Source organism: Xenopus laevis, chromosome 2L, assembly GCF_017654675.1.
Source record: "Xenopus laevis strain J_2021 chromosome 2L, Xenopus_laevis_v10.1, whole genome shotgun sequence".
Classification (NCBI taxonomy): Eukaryota; Metazoa; Chordata; class Amphibia; order Anura; family Pipidae; genus Xenopus; species Xenopus laevis.
The window spans coordinates 126767004-126789146 of record NC_054373.1 but is presented as its reverse complement, the minus strand read 5'-3'; the positions used below and the strand labels follow the sequence as shown (position 1 = coordinate 126789146).

At 38.9% G+C, this 22143-nt stretch overlaps 1 protein-coding gene across 1 annotated transcript; it reads left to right on the top strand.

The window, feature by feature from the left end:
* Window positions 1–1759: 1759 nt before the first annotated feature.
* Window positions 1760–11746, top strand: LOC121400028 (protein kinase C delta type-like). The gene is made up of 10 exons (XM_041582426.1): window positions 1760–3406; window positions 4578–4760; window positions 5308–5414; window positions 5911–6075; window positions 7796–7887; window positions 8706–8768; window positions 9185–9323; window positions 10077–10268; window positions 10588–10716; window positions 11275–11746. The coding sequence occupies exons 1-10, from the start codon at window positions 3229–3231 to the stop codon at window positions 11383–11385; spliced, it is 1359 nt and encodes a 452-aa protein (XP_041438360.1). The 5' UTR covers window positions 1760–3228; the 3' UTR covers window positions 11386–11746.
* Window positions 11747–22143: the final 10397 nt, after the last annotated feature.

Sequence of the window (22143 nt, the reverse complement as noted above, 5' to 3'; positions counted from 1 at the left end):
TTGCTTTGTTTAATGCTTGCTACCTTAAATTATCCCCTCACCACTTCTGGGTGGAAGAGGTCAAGGCCAGTGGCGTAACTTCTCACCGAGCCCCCTGTCGGGCCCTCCCCCTATGAATTGCATGCCGGACTACTGACGGTATGTGCGCTGTACATATACAGACAAGTACACAAATATTCACATGTATACAATCACACATTAAATACAAAGAAAATCCCAAGCGGACCAGCTACAGAACCATCGCTGTAAACGTAGTGAGCACAAGCCAAAGCAGCCGTGTAACCTACAATATAAATATATATATATATGTCTCAGTGTAACCCCTTTGGATATTCAGTTGTGAAATCCACTGCTGATGCTGGTTTCTCCAATCTGGATTTCTTTCCCACTCACTGTCCCTCTAGGCACAGTATCTGGCATCCCTGTGCCACCCTAATCTGAATGTCTGCTTTTGGTGGGGCCTTCCAGCTCTCTTGGCCCACCGGCAGTTCCTCTCTCTCTCTCTCTCTCTCTCTCTCTGTCCACCGCGTAATTCTCTCTGCCAGGCTTGTCTCTATTGCCAGGTTCTGCTACTTCCTCTTCCTGCCAGCCACTCACTAGCTGCTGTGTAATGATCACTGTACAGCTGGTTGCTAGGCAACAGATTATAGCACACAGACACAGGCTCTGTGCCTGCTCCCTTACAGGGATATCTGCAAGTATTTTGCACTACTTCTCTACACACCCTACACCTCAGCACATTGTTATGAACAATTAAAAGTTAAAAATACTAATAATGTTTCCTATTCAGAGCTCCATCAATACTGAATTTGTGTGCCTACTACCGTAGCTTCCTACCCCGGCACACGATTGTAATGGAGACATAGAATAAGCATAAGAATAAAGCTTTACCTAGCGCTGGGAATTTTTACCAAGGATTAGTATGCAAATAAATATTATTGCTGTATGTATTTTTTCTCCTTTTTCTAATTCAGGTATACATGCGTATACACCCACACAAAAGAACTACAAATGGGCCCGGCGTGCACTTGGTTTACCTCCCTCCCTCTTGGCCACCTTTTTTAAAGACACCTCTGAAGAATCACAAAGAGAGGGACTGTAATATATATATATCTTTCTAAGGTAAACATCTGGCTTTGCACATCTTTGACTCTACTAAGATCTTGGTACAAGTATGGGATCTCTATCTGGAAACCCGAGATAAAGAAAGCTCCACAATACAGATATGGGATCTGTTATCCGGAAACCCATTATCCAGAAAGATCCCATAGACTCCATTTTATCCAAATAATTCAAATGTTTAAAAATGATTTCCTTTTGCTCTATAATAGTAATAACACGATACCTTGTACTTGATCCAAATGAATCATTATTGGAATCAGAACCAGCCTATTGGGTTTATTTAATGTTTACGTGATATTCTAGTAGATTTATGAAGTTATAAAGTTTCAAATTACAGAATGATCCCTTATCTGGAGCACCCCAGGTCCCAAGCATTCTGGATAACAGGTCCCATACCTGTACAGGAATATAATAAATCCAATGGTGGCAAAACAATTATATTGGGATTACTTAATATTTAAATTCATTTTTTAGACACAAGTTCTGTGGATCCAGATTATGCAAACACAACTTATCCGGAAAAGTCTGGATAATAGGTCCCATACCTGTACTATAAATAAGGTATAGACAACTACATGGTTAAAATGTCTACTTATAAGTGGTTATTGGGGAGCCCAACTTTACCCACCTCCAACCTATCTGTTTATGGAAAAGCAAAAAATAGGAGAAGGGCATAAATACTAAAGGATTATCCCTTTCAAATGATGGTATTCTTGCCCCTCATTCTGAAACAAGAAAACAAGCTTGTTTTTTGTTAAATACTTGTTTTACATTTTAACATGTTCTTAGGATGAGATGAAGTCAAATATAGAGATCAGAAAGGTGCTTGATATTACTGCACAGTTTGACTTGAGACAAGCTACACATTGCCGCATGCCATGTGAGTAACTGCCGAATTTGTCAGTTAGGAGCAAGCTGTGGAGTGTAGAGGAGTTTGCAGCCAGAGCTTAGAGAAGATTTTGGATAATTTGGATTTCAGGAGAGGAGAGTTTGGTGATAGATTTCAGGAGAAGAGAGTTTGAAGGTAGATTTCAGGAGAGGAGAGCTTGAAGGTAGATTGTAGGAGTGTTTGAAGACAGAAGAAGGGAGTTTGGAGGCAGATATCTGGAGAGGAGAGTTTGGAGGTAGATTTCAGGAGAGGAGAGAAGAGTTTGGAGGTAGATTTCAGGAGAGGAGTGTTTGGAGGCAGGATTCAGGAGAGGAGAGTTTGGAGGCAGATTTCAGGAGAGGTTTGTTTGGAGATAGATTTCAGGAGAGGAGAGGATAATTTGGAGGTAGATTTCAGGAGAGGTGAATTGAGCAACTGCCGTTTTTGTCAGTTAGGAGCCAGCAGTAGAGTATAGGAGAGTTTATAGCCAGCGCTTAGAGAAGATATTTAGGATCATTCGGATTTTAGGAGAGAAGAGTTTGGAGTTAGAATTTACGAGAAGAGAGTTTGGAGGCAGATTGTCGGAGAGTTTGGAGGCAGTTTTCAGGAGAGGAGTTTGGAGGTAGATTTCAGGAAAGGAGAGTTTGGAGTTAGATTTCAGGAGAGGGAGGAGAGTTTGGAGTTAGATTTCAGAAAAGGAGCATTTGGAGGTTGATTTAAAGAGAGGATTTGAGGAGAGGGAGGTTTGAGGAGAGGAGAGTTTGGAGGTTGATTTAAGGAGAGGATTTGAGGAGAGGTGAGTTTGGAGGAAGATTTCAGGAACGGAGAGTTTGGTGGTTGATTTAAGGAGAGGAGAGGTGAGTTTGGAGGTAAATTTGAGAAGAGGAGGGTTTGGAGCTTGATTTAAGGAGAGGATTTGAGGAGAGGTGTGTAGATTTCAGGAGAAGATAGTTTGGAGGTAGATTTCAGGAGAGGAGAGTTTGCAAGTAGATTTCAGGAGAAGGAGGACAGGCGAGTTTGGAGATACAGTAGACTTCAGGTGGGGATTTCAGGAGAAGATTTAAGGAGAGTTTGTGGGTTGATTTCAGGAGAGGAGAATTTGGAGGTAGATATAAGGAGAGGAAGGTTTGGTGGCAGATTCCAGGAGAAAAGAGTTTAGAGGTAGATTTCAAAAGAAGATAGTTTGGAGCAGTGGAATTTATAAATTGTAGTTGCGTCCAATACACTACAGAACTAAAATGGCACACAACACATTAGAGATTAGCAGCAAGAAAAGACAGCTTCAAAGTAAAGAAGAAATAGAAAATAAGAAAAAAATCCGCTTTGAAGACAGTAAGAAGACACCCGAAGAGAGTAAAGACCACAGACACAAAAAGAAGAAAATAAAATGCAAAAGTTCAGAGGAAGATGCTGCAGGTAATGAGATTACATTTTATGAGACCTATTTGTAAAGCTGATAAATAATTAGTTTAGAGAAGCAGAGTCTAAATGGTCCAGGTTATTAAAGGATGTTTCACCTTTTAGTTAACAAAAATATGGCCAATTTGAACCAACTGTCCAGTTGGTCTTCCTCTTCATTATTTATTTTTTATAGATTTTTGCCTCAGTTTTTTGACTCTTTCCAGCTTTCGAATGTTTGTCAATGACGCCACCTACAAAACAAATGCTCTGTACTGCTACAAATGTATTGTTATTGATGCTTTTTATTACTCATCTTTCTATAGAGGGCCTTTCCTATTCATATTCCAGTCTCTTATTGATATCAGTGCATGGTTGCTGGGGTAATTTTTACCATAACAACCAGAAAGCTGAAACTGCAAACTAGAGAGCTGCTGATTAAAAAGCTAAATAACTAAAAAACCATAAATTATAAAATAGAATGTAAACCAACTGCAAATTCTCTCATTATATCACTCTCTACATCATAGTTAACTCAAAGGTAAACAATCCTTTTAAATAAGTGTATGAGATCTTGGACTGGTTCCTTTACACCCGTTTTTTAACCGTGTGTCCCATGATGTTGCTGGATAGTAAATTCCAACATTCTTTAACCTTGATAATATGTCAAAAGATTCTGGGAGTTGTAGGCTAGCAATAACAAAAGAAAACAGGTCTCTACACTATTTCAAATGACTGAAATCCTTCATACGGTCTTGAGATATATTTTGGCCATTGCATATTTAATTTTACTCCAACAAATTACCACTTTTGGTTTATAAATAGTGGAAATTGCAGGGTCAACAACTTGAGAGATTTAAATGCAGAATCATTTATCTCTGACCTGTACACATGGGCCTACAGACTGCAATAATATAATGCTGGTTTGTACCAAATTAATAGTTACACTACATTTCCTAAATATTCATATCTGTGTAAAAGTAAAATAATACCACTAACGCAACATTTTTACTGTTGAGATTTACACATTATATTGTATATCTATTAGCATAGGCAGAGAATAATGAAGATTGACAAAGGTTTAGTCTCCCCAAAAAGAGGCCAGCCATATATCCATGTCATCATCATGTATTTATTTAAGTTACAATTATTTAACAAACAAGGATAACAATACATTTTTTCCCACTAGAGAGAAGTGGCCACGAAGCAAAGAAGATACAACTCCGACTAGAGGAAGAAAATGAAAAGGGAATCGGTGCTGAAGACATCAAGAAGACAGCTGCACACAGACATAGCACACATAGGAAGAATAGAGACCATGAAGACTTGAAAAAGACAAAAAGATCAAGAAGTCCAGATGAGGACATAGCAGGTAAGAGAGATTGTTATAGTTGTTGTATAGCCTTCCCCTTGTTTTAAATATAGACGTTTATATATCTATTCTCTATTAAGTCCTGCCTTAATCCATAGGTACTTAAAATAGTTTATGTGTGTGTGAAAACCCTGAATGATTGGTTTCATTGCTCAGAACAGAAGCAATACTAAAAGCTATGGGCAGTCATTGGCCAAGAAGGTAAAGAATGGGATCACAATTCTGCAGAGATGCAATCAATAAACTGATCACTCAGATCAATGCAATCTGCTCCTCATTCTGAAACAATCAATCATATAGCCTTCAAATATACCTAAGTGAGTCAGCTTAGGTAGTAAGGTGACTCTTTAGAGCTGACATGTTAGATGCTCTGTTTAAAGTCTTCAGTGAAAACGAGGCCTAATACTCTACCTGTATTTAAGTTATACCATTGAACAGAATGTTTTCAAAGGCTAAAAGTACCAGGATGGATGCAAATATAATTTGTAACATGATGAGTTTGTGTAGTTTGATGTATTGTTGACAGGATCTTGTTTTATCCCTTAAGGTCCAACTGAACAGAAGAAGCCTCGTATAGAAGCTCCAAGACCACCTCACCTGGACATAAAGAACTACACCTTCCATACACAGCTGGGGAGTGGTGGCTATGGCAGGGTGAGTTGAAGCTTCTATGTCATATTTCAGCTCATCAGGTGGTCTGGTTAATTAAATATGCAAACACTGTGCTGACAGATGGGGCAAATACTTGGTTGCCTCAAGCACAACACAGGTTTCTTCCAAGCAAATATGCGGTCTTGCCACTGATTTTATATGGAACCGTTGCACTCACACAAGTTAAGAATTTTGGAGGGTGTGGGTAAACATCCCATTTTAGAGAGCTGGTTCATATTGACAAGAAGTCTGAGGAGCTCTGTATAAGTTAGATTTAAATGGCATTTTGAATATAATCTTAATGATTTTCCATTATTTGACCAATAACCAATAACATGCCTCAAAATATAGACTGAGCAGAGATTCCTTCTATTTGCTGATACTACAATCTATTAGCATTAGGATTAATTATTTGTATTTAAGTACAATCCATTAGCATGCCAGATGTTTTTACTAACAGTAATCATTAGCCTTACATTCATGTTTTTTCTGTTCTTAGGTGATGCTGGCTTCTCTTCCGGGCAAAGATAAACCTGTGGCCGTTAAGATCATTGCTAAAAAGCAAAATGAAAAGGACCAAGCCATCTTAAAAGAAGTTTGCATAATGAAGCTAGCAACCAAATGTGCTTTCATTTGTCCAGCATTCGCAGCTTTTCAATCTCAGGTACACTTTTCTGAAGACAATGTTTTGAAAATTGGTGTAGTGCACATTACTATTCTATATTGAGGGATTTTGACATTTATGAGTGAGCTCTTGGTCTTATTTACAAATCCTATAGACAATAGTGCTGGAGCATCGAGCACTTGCACCTGTGGGATTTTGGTACAGGCTGCTGAATACCAGTATGACAGGTGTTAAGTACAGGGCTCTTACAATGGCCTCAAATAAAAAGGTTTTATTGGTCCTTATATTTGAGGCTGTATGGTTTTAAAAGTATAGCTATTTTATGTTACATAAGAAGATGATTGAGGATTTTTGTATGCAAGAGGCCTACTTTCCTCTGTACTGGGCCCATGCATTAAAGGGGTTAAGTTAACTTTTAGTATATAATAGAATGGACAATTCTAAGAAACTTTTCAATTGGTCTTCATGTTTTCTTTTCTATAGTTTTTGAAGTATTTGCCTTCCTCCTCTGACTCTTTTCAGCCTTAAAATGGGGGTCACTATCTAAAAAATAAATGCTTGGCAAGGCTACAAATATATTGTTATTGCTGTTTTTTATTACTCAAACTATTTGTAAAGCTGATAAATAATTAGAAGTTGGGAGCAGCAGTCTAAATGGCCAAGGTTATTAAAGGGATGTTTCACCTTTTAGTTAACTTTTAGTATGTTATAAAATGGACAATTCTAAGCAACTTTTCAACTGGACTTCCTCTTCATTATTTATTTTTTATAGATTTTAAAAAAAATATTTGCCTTCTTCTTCTGACTCTTTCCAGCTTTCAAATGGGGGTTACTGACCCCATTTAAAAAAACAAATGCTTTGCAAGGCTACAAATGTATTGTTATTGCTGCTTTTTATTACACATCTTTCTATAGAGGACCTCTCCTAATTATATCCCAGTCTCCTGTTCAAATCAGTGTATGGTTGCTAAGGTAATTTGGGCCTAGCAACCAGATTGCTGAAACTGCAAACAGGAGAGCTGCTGCATAAAAATCTAATTACATAGTTACTGGGGTAGCTTTAGAGATGCTTCTGGCCCACCAGCCACTTGAGGTAACAGACCTGATACTGCCTCCAGTAATTTTGAGTCAAATTTCTCATTTAAAGAACAGTGCATGCATTGCAGTGAGGGTGCTGGGAGTTGCATGACAGTGAAATTATAAAAAATTTGACTTGTCTGATGCCCAGGGAAACTAGGTAGATAAACTTGTGAGGAATCAGGAGAAGAGAGGTCTGTGAACTGCATGTGAGACTGAAGGTGCTGGGAGTTGTATATGAGTGTGAATGAGTGGAAAGTGTTCAGATTCAGGGTTAAAGGGGTAGCACTCCAATAAAACTAATATTATATGTGGAGAGTGGATAGCTGGTACTAGAATTTGTGCACAAGAGTGAAGGTTCTAGGAGCTGTGCATGGCAATGAAGGTGCTAACAGCAGACCTATACTGAAGTTTAGGAGCAACGTTAATAATAAAATTTGATTTGATGATTCTTTTTTTATTCAAGTTCACTAATATTTTGCCTTAAATGCACAATATAAAGAATGATATACCCCTGCTAATATTAATGGCTAATAGAAGACAAAGGTAAATCTCTTAATCACGTAAATCATGTGCATCACATATAATTTACATAATTGTTATAGGTGCTTCCCGCATTAGGATAGATTGTCCGTGCTCCTACTGTATGTGTAATGCTCTTTTTACTTGTCTTTCCAACCAGGTTCAAGCTTTTATCGTAATGGAGCATGCCAGCGGGGGAACTCTTCTGAAACAGATCCGCAGTCAAGGAAATCTGACTCAACGCAGAATATTGTAAGTATCTTGTAGGTGCTTGTTATAGAAGAGTCACCAATGTGGGCAGCTAGAAATGAGACGTAAATGCAGTGTCGGACTGGGACACCAGTGGCCCCCCAAAAAACCTTAGACCAGGGGCCCACCCTCAGTATTATTTTCTTCTCCTCACTCAACCTCTATTCTCCTATTCTCTTTTCTTTACTTACTATAATCTATTGTTCCATCTATTTAGCCCCTTTGTTCTTATAGAAATAGGGAATGGCCATGAAATCTGCCAAATGTTTAGAAGAATGAGAGCCCACTGACACCTTGGCCCACCGGGAGTTTTTCTGGTTTCCCGATGGGCCAGTCCGACACTGCGTAGATGCTGTAAACAAACTGGGCAAATTATATAATATAAGGAGACCATGGGTAGATCAAAACTGGAGACTTTATTTTAGTTACTGTGAACGTTAAAGCAATAACTGGCTTCTAATTATATCGATAGTTCACCTTTAAGTTATTGTTTAGTATGTTATAGAGTGTCCTATTTTTAGCAACTATTAAGTTTTATATATACGTATATATATACTACCAATACTTTTTTTTGAGACAGATGATCAATATTTAAAAACAGGGCACTCAGTAGCTAAAGAGAAACAGGAATGGTGCAAGTAAAATGGGAAAAGAAAGGAATAGAATTAAAAGAAGAAAACAGCGGTGCATGGGAATGTCATGGGAAAATGGGTACTTAGAGTACCCAAATTACATTTTAGGATTAAATCTGTAACGATGTTGATGTATTTGAACATAATTTCTTGTTTAAGGAAAAAGCTGTATTTCATTTTATTTTTAAGGTTCTACTCAGCAGAGATGGTAGTCGGCCTTCAGTTTCTGCATGCCAATGGAATCATTCATCGGTAAATAAATCCTCATTTTTTTATAGTCCTATCTGGCCATTCACATGGTTTTCCAAATAGTCTTGAACCAAGGTTAGATAGATTTGTCTCACTCTTTCACATCAATGATGCCAGATGAAATTGTCGTAATAGTCTCACAGGGATTCAATGGGATTGCAAGGTGTGTCCACACTGCCCCCCTTGCAGAAAAAGACCTAGCGTCTGTAAGAATAAAAGGTATTTGGCTTTTGTGGCATTTATTTTAACATAGCTCAGCCCTGCCTATGTTATTTTATCCAATAAATATACCCAACCATATTCCCTTCCTTAAATTTACCTGAAGAAACTTATTTTTAAGCATCTGCATGTTATTGCTTTGAATTTTTTCTTTTCTGTCCATAATATCAACAAAAATTGTTCTGCTGTCTGTATTCCAGTGACTTCAAACCGGACAACGTTCTTCTGGACGATGAAGGCCATGTTAAGATCTGTGATTTTGGGCTCTCTTTAGAAAACATGTTTGGTCCCAAAACCCACAGTGGAGGTGCAGGAACATTTGGATTCCAGGCCCCAGAAGTAAGGATTTTATTCAAAGTAGTTTTGGTCATTATGTTGTGATTTTAGCATCAATAGAAGCAGGTTTATGGCTCCTACTGTAACTAGCTATTAGATAGTACCTTTGTCCCAGTCACCAAAATCATTGAAGAAATGGTGAGTGTATGCACAAGACATATTGTTGGCTTTACATGTAAGGTAGTCAGTTGTGTAAATTGGTTAGTTCTCAGAAACAATCAAATTATACTATTCTTAGGTAATTAGATTTAATGCCACCATGATATGTGACTGTGACTGCATTAAGGTCCTTGAACAATCTGACAAATTGTAGGAAACAGTAGATAAAGGTTAGTCAAGCTGTAGCGCTTCTATATCTTACTGCTTGTTGGAGTGAGAATACTGGGAGTTGTGGTGCTTTAGCGGCTGGACCTGTTACCTATCTATGAGTTAGTTATACTTAAAATTTTTCCAAAACATGTGAGATGTACGTTATTCTATAACAGACAACGCAGATGAATATTACACATTAGATAGTACCTTTGTCCCAGTGGCCAAAAATCAATGAGGGCCTAGTGAATATTGAGATGGACTTATGGCTTGATAATTAATATTAATGCATTGTTCTATCCCTCTTGTACATTTCTTTGTGCAAGTTTTGATTGTTAGACTATTTAATTCTTCATGGGGCATAAATGTTGTGCAAAATGTTATAAACTACTTCACTTAAAATGTAATTTCACTTTGATAATTAATCTTGTCTTCAATTCTCTGAAGGTTATGTCACAGATGGATTACAACACAGGAGCAGACTGGTGGTCCTTCGGTGTCACCTTATATGAGATGGCCACTGGCTACTTGCCATATTCTGCAAAAGGCAACACAAAAGAACAGCTTCATCAGGTTCTACAAAGGCAGCCCTATTATCCATCATATCTCTGCCCAGAATTGCAAGATCTTTTGTGCAAGGTCAGTATGAGCAGCAAAAAGAAACAACCAAAGGAGTAGTTTACTCACTAATGGAGATGTTCAGCTATAAATATTATGTAGCTGGCAAAGTTAACTAAGACATGTATTAGATATTGAATTATTTAAACAAAAGGTGAACAGAATGCACAGTAAAGGACCATCTAGTATTTCTATTTCTATATGTCTAGTCTGTTCTTAAACCCACTTCTGGAATGCTGGGGTTAGTAAAAGTAAATGCAAATTATAGAGTTGCAGGTTAAAAACTATTATTAACAGGATATATACTAAAGAATGTTTCATTGTTAATTTATTTCTTTAGCTACTGAAGAACGAGCCTGACCAGCGTCTTGGGGTAAACGGAAACATCAGAGAACATCCATTCTTTGCATGCCTCGATTGGGAAGAAGTGGAACAACGTAGACTAGAGCCACCTTTCAAGCCAAAAGTTGTAAGTACCATACTGAACCAAACAGTAAGACCATATTGCTTTATAGTAAGTTACATCAGGGCCACTGCTATGTCAACTCATCCAGCACCTAGTAAAAATGTTCAAAAGCAACATAGTATTGTGCATTCAGGCATCCAGTTTAGATAGGCTTTCCCCTCACCTGTTCCCTAATTTGCTGGTCATTCAGATGGGCATGTTAGTAAGTGCTGGCAGGTGCAACATGCAATAAAGCTATATGCTTTCCATCTACCTATAGTATGTGGCCCCTACACTTCTCTGCCAGTGGAGAAAATACCATTACTATACCATACCACCCCATGTCCCAGTGACATAAATGGCACCCAACTGTCAATGTTTGATTGTTAAGATTTTCCAAAAGCCCAGGGTTTGGGGATACTGAGTTTGCCTCACCATGGTTAAATAGAGCACTTGCCTTCATTTACATAGGGTAGTCTACCACCATATTTTCAAATCAAATCCTTGGGTCTATGGAAAATTCCAACAAAATCTGATTTAAATACTGATTATTCATATTTTTCTTGTTTTCTATCTAATTAGCGACCAATCGAATATTATGGAGAAAAGAAAATCGAATTTCCAACTGGCGACTCCAGCGAGAGCCGAATGCTTGAAGATTTTTCTTTCCTTGATCCCAACTGGCAGGAGTGAAGCAGTTCTGTGTTGCCAAGTTAGTAACATGGTGAAACCTGTAACATCTAATCACAGCGGATAGAGTATAACATCGATTCCTCATCAAGTCTTTATCTGTTAGTTATAGTTTAAAGTAGTTAAAACTATAGTTAAAATTATAGATTTAAATAAAAATACTAATCCACCACCATCACCACCATCATCACCACCATAAAATAAACATGGTTGATCCAGGGACCAAGTCCGATTGCCGTTTTGGAGTCAGGAAGGAATTTTTTTTCCCCTTTGGGGCCATGGCTTCAGAGGGGATTTTTTCGCCTTCCTCTAGATCAACTAGTGGATAGGGAACTATAGCAGCAATTTATTAAAAATCTTTTATTACCACCTACTTCTGTGTGTTGCTGTGTGACTTTAAGTGATAAGTTTTAAGCTTTGTGATACTTTAAAAGAAAGTTTTATCTAACACAGGCAGATGTACTATGCATTTTACGTCATAAAAAAAATGAGCAGGAATGAGCTGGAATTATATTTTCTATTATTAAGCAACATTATATTTTGGGGTTATATTCACTTTAAGCTAATGCTCAGCATGAAATTTGCTGCCACAAATAGTGTGTAGTGTGTAGATGTTCATAAACAAGAGTTGAAGCCTTGGTGTAGCCTTATTGCTCTGGCGCTAATACAACCATTTGTGAAAGTGTATGTCTGTACATTTTTAAGTCCCCTAATACAGGCAAATAATTTCTCACACCTTATATACTGATGAATAGAAGGATAAAAATCTAGGTAGGTGGTAGTCTATGTCCTTATTAAAAGATCATACTTAAGTGGTCCTTTACAAACACAGACACAAGTGCTGCATTTAAGTCATACTAGAATGGATGCAAATGTTGAATGTATCTATTCATTAAAGTCGATTACATCCAAACATGCTCCTTGTACTTCATATAGTTGTGCCAAGCCCCATTGCATGCCATCCTTTATGGGTAAATGTTGCATTATGGGTAAAAAAAATGCCAATTTGCATCCAGAAATCTAGGTGATTCACAATTAAAAAGTTAGAGCTGTGTCTGCAGCTGATGTTAGTCTATATCAGCTTTAGCTTTGTTGATATCACTCCTCATTTAACAAGTATGGTACAAAATGTACAAAATGCAAAAAAATGGGTGATACACCCTGAAGTGCAACTCTTTTCACTCCTGTTATGGAAAGAAAATAATGAGCTGTAATAAATCTCACCTTGTTTATGATTACTTAATCGTAGTAGTTACCGTAGTTACTACTTATATGAAAAATTGCAGGTTTCACATAAAAGCATAAAGTGGGATTATGGGTTTGTAGCATCTCTCTGAAGCCCAAAACAATGGAATCATCTTAAAAAATATATATATATAAAAGTAGGTTTCCTTGGGCAGAAAATTATAAACCCAGTCCTTCTGCTTTTGTCACTACAATCAGTAAATTACTGTACAGTATCATGAATTATTAGGGGTTATTTACAACCTCCAAGGCAGTGTGCAAAGTATCAGTGCAGTGCTAAACCATTTTAGACTGCAGAAACACCCTGAATACAATGCTGCTTGCATTCGGTTGAGTTGCATTTATAAAGGGCAGTGACATGTAGGTGTCCTTTCCTGTTGTCTTTGATTTGGCCAAAAAGGGAATTTAATAATTTTATGTAATTACATCTTGAACAAATATGGTTAATCTCACAGATGCATGGATTGCATTATTTGGTAGAGCCCCAGACAGGCCTGAAAGATGAATGGTGAGGACCTTAACAAAAGGATATTAAAAATAATCTTAAATCAGGATGAAGCTACCTTCTGGTCGTGACTTTTTCACTTCTGTCCTTTGCGGCCACATATGGGGGGGGGGTCAGGGGGAGTTTAGTGAGCGACCATGGTTTACATCAAGGACATCGGGGAGTGGGTCTGGGTCGGTGGGGCCCACCAGGTTTTTACCCGGAGTACTGCTGGGCCAGTCCAACCCAGGGTCACTGGGTGTCATGTGAACTTCCTGTTAAAGAAACCAATTTGGGCTTTAAAATGTGACCTTGGAGACAACGCAATTTTGCTATAAGTCCTAAAGCTGCATGCTCACCTTCTCTTGATTATCTAGTCTTTTAGCACATTACTTGTTTCAGTCTTTCTCTTAACACCCAAGTGTATGGTCTGGTCATAAACTCTGCACTAAGAAATGTAGCAAGGCATGAGATATGAGGCTGGGAGGAAATTAAGGCAGCAGTCGTGCTATCCTATGGTAGGTTCTTTCTCATCTCTATATTCTCTGCACCTAGAAAAGCAAAGAAATCTACAGAGACAGAATTAGTAATGCAATGCGAATGGCTGACTGAGCCAACTCTAATTTGCTGTATGCCTCCAATAAGAAGTTCATTATGAACGATTCAGCCATTTGAAACACTAATATATCCAGGAATAGTTCTCTCACTATTAGTAATGTAGTTACAATAAACTTTATTCAATTACATTTTCATAGCGCACTGTTTATTCTGGGATTAAAAGCACAATCTTTAGAACTGGTTTTTCATTGACATTAGGGAATTGTTTTAGTTTTTCCTTCTTTGTATGATTTTGTTATAATAGAAGCAAGGGGTTTTAAGTGTTTTCTTGGGTAGCACTAATTACTTTTTGAAGAGAGCATTGACCAAAACAGTAACACATGGCTGACAGTTAGTTAACATGACGGGGGTTTCTGCACTACTGTGTAGGTAGATACACATATAGGGAAATAGAAGATGGAAGTAGCGCAAGGCTTTATGTGCTGAACATATTTGCAGCTAGTGGAGCACCTTTTAACTCTGCTTTACAATTCTTTCATTGAAGCACCAACAGCCCCCCTAGAGTATTAAATTCAGGGGTGAGGCAAAGCTCCTGATTCAGGATCCCCCTCAGTGAGGAGCATTAAAGCACTGAAGCATCAGCCTGGGTGGGCTCAGGCCCCCCTGTCTTACGCTGCCCACAGTGGGCATGCCAGGTATCCAAAGAGCATCAGCACCACCACCAAAACTTTTGCATTTTGTATTGGACACTGTCACAACACTGGAACCCATGGTGAGCAACCAGGAATTTTCATATTAATATTATTGGTTTCCCAATCCTCCAGCTACAGATCTGTGTATCTCTCTAAGAAGGTGACACAATGGCAAGTTATATATAAAAATGTAAATGCTTTAAGTTGTGGTAAATCACAGACCATCCTCAACACAATTTAAAGGAGCACAGGATCCTCTAATGAAGCTGTAGAGAAACACATCAGGAGATGGCACACAAATATTGTTGGGCGCCATCCTGCAGCATATGGTGTGCCTTAAACATACAGATCAAGTATCACATGGACTGAATACGAAGTGTGTGCAGGGAAAGGACATTGCAGAGTTTGACTGGGATATGTTGTAACTGCAATTGTTTTGTACTTCTCGGGTTAATATGCTGATTATGCATTTTCCATGGTAATTATACTGGAATGTCTGGTGTTAAAATGCCCATTATCTATTTTATTTAGTGAATATTCTGCCTCATCTGGAGTTAATGTGCTTATAATACACAAAAGCCATGAATATCTTGTAAATTATATCCTTATAAACGGTGAGTTCTGATGTCATCAGTTATAAAAGGTGAGTTCTGATGTCATTTCTGTCACATGACTCACTGAAACTTGTGTATTATAATAAATAAAGTACCCCCTTCTGCAAAATATGAGGATATTAGAAGCTACCTCGGAGTTCCATGACCTTCGGCCTCGTGTTTTTATATGGTCATGAAACTCCTCGGTAACTTATAATATCCTTATATTTTACAAGAGGGGTACTTTATTCACTATATATTATCCATTTTCTGGCAAGTATGGGATATGTTTTGTTAAAATGGGTGTGGCATTTAGAGGAGAGTTCACAAAGTGCAAATGCCCAAAAACATTTTCATAATTTATGACCTCTACTTAAACAGCCCCCTAGTTATGCAATATTGTAAGTTGTGAGCAACTTCATCGGCGTTACAAGTACATTGACATTGACAAACTTGGCACATAGTTTGGTGTACAGGCTTAGTCTAGAAAAACAGGTTGTTTTTCGATAGATGACTTTGTCCTCCACCCTGCAAAATTTTCTGTGGACACCCATGACAGGGTTCCCTTTGTGCCTAGCACCAAAAGGTACAGAGCATTTGTTTCAATAGGTGCAGCACATGTATACTCCTGTACTAATGTATCAGCATGTACGACTGATTCAGGGAGAGAATTCCACATCTTCACAGCTCTTACTGTAAAAAAAAACCCTCCGAATATTTAGGCAAAGTCTCCTTTCTTCTGGAATGGGTGACCTTGCGTCAGCTGGAAAGACCTACTGGTAAATAAAGCATAAGAGAGATTATTATACGATGCCCTTATATATTTATACATAGTTATCACGTCGCCCCTTAAGCGCCTCTTCTCCAGCGTGAACATCCCCAATTTGGCCAGTCTTTCTTCATAGTTAAGATTTTCAATACCTTTTACCAGCTTAGTTGCCCTTCTCTGTGCCCTCTCTAATTCTGTAATGTCCTGTTTGAGCGCTGGAGACCAAAACTGTACTGCATACAGGCACGCTCCAGGCTGTTTTGCCGCCTTAGGCAACGTTTAAAATGCTGCAAAGGAGCGGCTTTTTGCCGCCCATTGTAACTTCTGGGGAGATGCCGCTTGAGGCAAGGTACTCACCTCATGGCAGAAACGCACCTGACTGCATATTCTATATGGGGCCTTACCAGTGCTCTATACAGTGGAAGAATGACCCCCTCCTGCCTTGAATCAATGCCCCTTTTAATACAGCTCAAGACCTTATTTTTCCTTGATGCTGCTGACTGGCATTGCTTGCTACAGCCAAGTTTACTATCTACAAGGACTCCAACGGTCTTTATTTTGCTTCCTTGGACATTTGTAATAATAAGTGGCCACGTCAAGCATTTGCATCAACATCACTAATAAAGACATATATATATATATGACATATATGTACATGCCCTATTCAAATAAACCTAAGCGTAAGAGTACTAACGAAGTTTCATTAATCAGAATTGAACGCTTGCAAAAGATCGCCAAGAAATGCTCACACTGACGAATTTACACCAGTGAAACTTCGACAGCGTTCAGCTGCTGAGTAGCAATTTTGTATTTTAGTTAATTAGTGTAGTGGTAACGAATTTAGGGTAGGACTACACTGGCGTTTTCAGCGTGATCCGACGCGATGCGCAAAAAGTCAGGCATCAAGTCGGATGCAACGGAAATAAGGTAAGAAACAGCATTGTCACTGTGTCTGCATCCGACAGTCGTGTTGCGTCGGATCAACGATGGGACTTCATCCTACATTTGTATATTTTACCTTATTTCCTTCTCATCCTACTTGCCGCCTGTGTGTTTGCACAGCGCGTCGGATCAGAAAACACCAGTGTAGTCCTACCCTAACGCCTGGCGAAGTGGCTTAAAGTTTGGTGGAGCGTTCGCTGGTGAAAATTCAAACTTTAGTGAATTTGCCCCATGGAATCCACAGCCTTCATGGTTAATTAGCAAGTCATGTAGTTGCATGATGCATGGCTGCACAGAAATCAGTTCAGTCTGCAGCATGCATCTAAATGAATTGCTAATTAGCCATGCAGGCTGTGGATTACACATGTGTTTGGTTTTAAAGGGGTGAATTGGCAACCCTAGCAGCTGATCCCCCCTCCAGACACGACCTTCAAGGCTGATTTGCATGCACGCAAATTGCCAGCGGGCCTGGTTGGAATGACACCCCAGTAGTTCTGCCACTGGCCACATCAATGGTAGTTCTGTCCAGATTTCCTTTTTTGGAAAGCTAGCCAAGCAGTTTTGACCTGAACAGCTCTGTTTTTAGGTCAAAACCCTACCAGGCCCGGACTGGCAATCTGTGGGTTCTGGCAAATGCCAGAGGGGCTGCTATAAGATGCAATAGAAAGTCAGTATTTATTGGCTGGTGGGGGCTGATTGGGCCTCTGTGTAATTGAAATGCCAGGGCCTATTTTAATTCTCAGTCCGGACCTGAACCCTACTATCTCACTAGCATAAACCTCATGGCAAAAGTTTAGCAATATTGCTTTCAGGCGTATCATAGGCAAATGTCGTTCAAACAAGAAGTTCTACACAGCCGTGTACTCAGCTTAAGCTCAAAAGTAAAAGTTCTGTGGTTTTAAAGTGCACTATAGCTGGTTAGTCTTGCTTCATCTATAACATTCAAAAATCTTTTCCAATTAACAACTTTAAATCCCCAATGTTACACCTGATTGTTTTTATGTAAATGAGAAAATTGCAATCAATTACACAGTTTACAAGCCTTGATGTAATATTTATTCAGTAGATAGTTCCTTTCCAGGGCCCTTCAAGTCGATTAAAAGTTTTAAATGTTTATATATAAAGGTTACAAATTGATTAAAAGCTATTGCAGCATCATAACAAATTAAAGTTTGAGAGAAAACTATTACGGTTCAATTATATAAGAATAGCTGAAACATGCTGATATAGTCTCATTGTGCGGACAGTCACCAATATGTCGTTGAACAGAAGAAGCGGGGTACAGGTCTCAATCTAAACTAAGACTTTTTTAAAGGGATACTGTTATGGGGAAAATTCAGCAGAATTCTGCACTGCCGTTTCTCAAGAGAGCAAATAGATTTTTTTTTATATTCAAGTTTGAAATCTAACATGGGTCTAGACATATTGCAAGTTTCCCAGCTGCCCCAGTCATGTGACTTGTGCTCTGAACTTCAGTCACTCTTTACTGCTGTACTGCAAGTTGGAGTTATATCACACCCCTTCCCCCCCCCAGCAGCCCATCATCAGAACAATGGGAAGGTAACAATAGCAGCTCCCTAACACAAGATAACAGCTGCCTGGTAGATGTAAGAACAACACTCCAGGTCCCACTGCAACACATTTAGTTACATTGAGTAGGAGAAACAACAGCCTGCCTGTTCTTAAGATGTTCTTCATTTTCCATAATGTTCTTAATGATTAACCTTGCTATTTGTGTTTTTGCTGACTGCAAATTAAATTAATTTATGATTGGAAATTCAATTTTAGCATCGTTCTTATTTGTAGTGCTTATAATTTTAATCAGGGCCTCTATTATTCATCCTCCATTTTGACTTCTTAGCTGCTGGCTGGTGGTTGCTACATTAATTAAGCCAAAGCAACCACATAGCTATTAAAACTCCAGACAAAAATGTAAATAATTTATACACCACGAAAATCAAAAGTAAAGACCAGTTGAATATTGTAAAATACCACTGTCTACAACATGTTAGAAATTAAAGGAACGTGATGCCATGGCAACAAAGGCATAGTCTAATGTGCACTTACACTGTATCACTATATTTATAACAGATATAACAGTATGATATATTAAATTGTATACCATTTTAAAATGCTGTGTGCTATTAGGCATTGTCTTGCAGTGAATAAGCAGCATTCTGTTAAAGGAGAAGGAAAGTTCAAATCACCAGGGGTGCCTGATATTAGGCACCCCCAATGAGTGCAATCACTTACATGATACCCCAGGTGTAGGTACTACAGCTCCATGTTCTGCTTCTTTGTACTTGACGTTGAGCATAGTAGAGCCCCTGGCTTTGGCATTCGTAGTAAAAGTGAAATGACTGATTTATTGCTCTGTACATGCATGGCACAGCTTTTCTCTGTACCACACATGTGCCGGCCAAGGGCCAGAGAATAATGAAGAAGAGTAGATCACTCAGTGGTCACTCAGAAATACCAGACAGAGAAAGATCACTCTGTTGTACTACTCCTACAAAAATACCAGGGTCCAGAGAAGTTTTCTACAAATAGGGTATAAACTATTGTAATCACTGGGGGTGCCTAACATTTTGCATAATGATTTGAACTTTCCTTCTTCTTTAAAAGAGAGAGAATCACAGAACCAGGCAGGTGGCAGAGAGTTGCAGTTACTTTGTTCAGTGGTGCCAGTTCATTCCAACACAATTTACCTTTATTGCATGAAACTTGGCATGCACCAAATCCCAAATTTTGTGCAGTATGAATCCATAAGCTAATAAAGTGGATTAGGTACAAGCCTATGTGAAAGAGCCAATTGAAACCCATATCCTTCATGGCTGGTTAGCAATTAATTTAGATGCATGCCACATGGTGAGGTGGCGACTTTAGGCACAGTACAACTAAACTGCTCAAAATTAATATATATCTGTTTGCAGTGGCGAAACTAGATGTTGCTGGGCCCCACAGCAAATTAATTTTAGGGCCCCCAACATATCCAGTGTTTGTCCTGTTTTACCAATATATGTTCAAATTGCTCATCAATGAGAGCCTCATGGGGCCCCCTGTACCTCCTGGGCCCCCCTGCAGCCGCAGGGTCTGCTTCCTCTGTAGTTACGCCCCTGTCTGTTTGGTAGTATCAGTGGTATTAAAACGTATATGATACTAAATATAACCTATTTGTTAATTGTTTGAGTACATATAATGTGGGAATGAGGTTTCATACCTTAGGTTAACTTATGTGAATGGCATATTGATCAGATAAAACATTTTTGTGTATAAGAATTCTAACCAACTGCAAAAAAAGGTAATTGTTCCATGCCCGACACCCAAGGCAAATCCATTTGCACATGCCTCTGCTCTCCAGCTTATGATACATTTACACCCTAGGGGGCAAATTCACTAAGCGCCGAATCGCTGAATGCTAGCGTCAATTCGCTAGCGTTGGGCATTTTCGTTACTTCGCAAATTCACTAACGAACACTGGCGTAGATTCGCTAGTGTTACTTCGCACCCTTACGCCTGGCGAAATTTTCGCTACGGACGTAACTACGCAAATTCACTAACGCGCGCAGTGTACTGAACGCTACTTTTTACGCTAGACTTCCTTCGCCACCTCAGACCAGGCGAAGCGCAATAGAGTAGAGAGGGATTGCTTCCAAAAAAGTTCAAATTTTTTCTAAGTCCCAAAAAACGCTGGCGTTTTCTATATTATGGGTGATAGGCTGAAAATGATCGAGAATTTTTTTGGGGCTCCTCTCCTTCCCCCCTACATTTCCTAACTCATGGCAACTTAACTATACAGTGGGCACATGTGTAGGGCAAAAAAAAAATTTATTTGATGTTTTGAAGGTTTCCCAGGCATTTGTAGTGATTCTACGTATTCCTCCATTGAAATTTGAATTTGGCGCCGTATGCAAATTAACCTTCGCTAGCGTAACTTCGCTTCACTTAGCGAATCAACGCTAACGCAACTTCGCAACCTTATGCTACCCCTGTGCGCAACTTCGGATTTTAGTGAATTTGCGGAGCGCTGGCAAAACTACGCCTGGCGAAGTGTGGCGAAGCGCGGCGAAGTTGCGCCTGGCGCAACTACGAATCTTAGTGAATTTGCCCCTAGGAATATTATTCTTCTGCCTGCGCTCTGTTCTGGCCCTGAGATGGAGACTGATGAGTCTTAAGCACTTATATAGTAAGCTTGCAGTTTTCATGTTTTTAGCAACCACTCCACAGCCTTGTTCTTCTTGTGCACTCACCTAATGACTCAAAGAGTTCTCTAAATATATAGAGGTCCCAATCTACACTGGGGTAGAAGAATTTATTTTTAATTAAAACTGTATTTTTATTTTTTAAATCTTTTTTATAAGCATATATATATGTGTGTGGGAAGTGTGTGTGTAAAACAACAGGGACATCAGACACAGTGATTGTTACTTGTCAAAAGAGTTGAGAGCCCAGTGGGTCCTGAATGATGTATAGCCTTAGTATGTGTCCATCTTCCCAAAGGTTTGGGATTTTGTTGAGGAGCTAAGGAACAAAACAACATGTTAATAATTACAGAATGCTTTCTGGTTCTTTGATCAAAAGTCTGACTAGGAAATATTGAAAAGTAAAAATAAAAAAAACTCCCATCCACAGGCTTAATTAAATTGCATGATAATCAAAAGAGGGCTAGAGTCTCAAAACTAATTAAATGAAGCACAGTGTTTATCTTAATATAATTAGTATCATAAAATTGAAGTGTGTTGTAATCCAGCAATGTCATAGGTTACAAGCATATAATAATCTACAATTTACAGTATGTGGGGAAAAAACTGATATGTATTTTTCCTGTTACATTCACACACAGCAAAGGACACATATTCTCAGAACATGCTGCTAAATGGCAAGCTTTATGTTACTATAGGAGAGGCAGAGGGTTCCAATCCACATGACCCTCATCCGTCTCCCTGGGCAACCCAAGGCCCTCTCCCTTTGGTGAAGTCATAAGGCAGTGTTACCGGTGGTTGAGTAATTCATTAAGCCTCAGATGCTGGACACATCAGGGAAATGCCAAAAAACTGCAGGAGCCTGAATTGGTCGCCTACACTAAGGGGCACATTTACTATTGGTCCAATATCGAGGGTTAATTAGCCCTCGATAGTCGACCCTTGACGTTAAATCCTTCGACTTTGAATATCGAAGTCAAAGGATTTAGCGCAATTCGATCGAACGATTAAATCCTTTGAATTGAACGATTCCAAGGATTTTAATCCATCGATCGAACGATTTTCCTTCGATCCCAAATTGCCTAGAAAGCCTATGGGGACCTTCCCCATAGGCTAACTTTGGTGCTCGGTAGGAGACAGTACTTCGACTATCGAATGGTCGAATAGTCGAACGATTTTTAGTTTGAATCGTTCGATTTGTAGTCGAAGGTCTAAGTAGCCAATTCGATGGTCGAAGTAGCCAAAAAAATACTTCGAAATTAGAACTATTTTTTAT

Excerpts from the sequence above, each read along its gene's own strand:
- LOC121400028 (XM_041582426.1), top strand. The coding sequence starts at position 3,229 with ATGGCACACAACACATTAGAGATTAGCAGCAAGAAAAGACAGCTTCAA. Across the intron at positions 4,761-5,307 it reads TCCAGATGAGGACATAGCAG|GTCCAACTGAACAGAAGAAG; the intron begins GTAAGAGAGATT and ends TTATCCCTTAAG. Across the intron at positions 10,269-10,587 it reads TGCAAGATCTTTTGTGCAAG|CTACTGAAGAACGAGCCTGA; the intron begins GTCAGTATGAGC and ends TTATTTCTTTAG.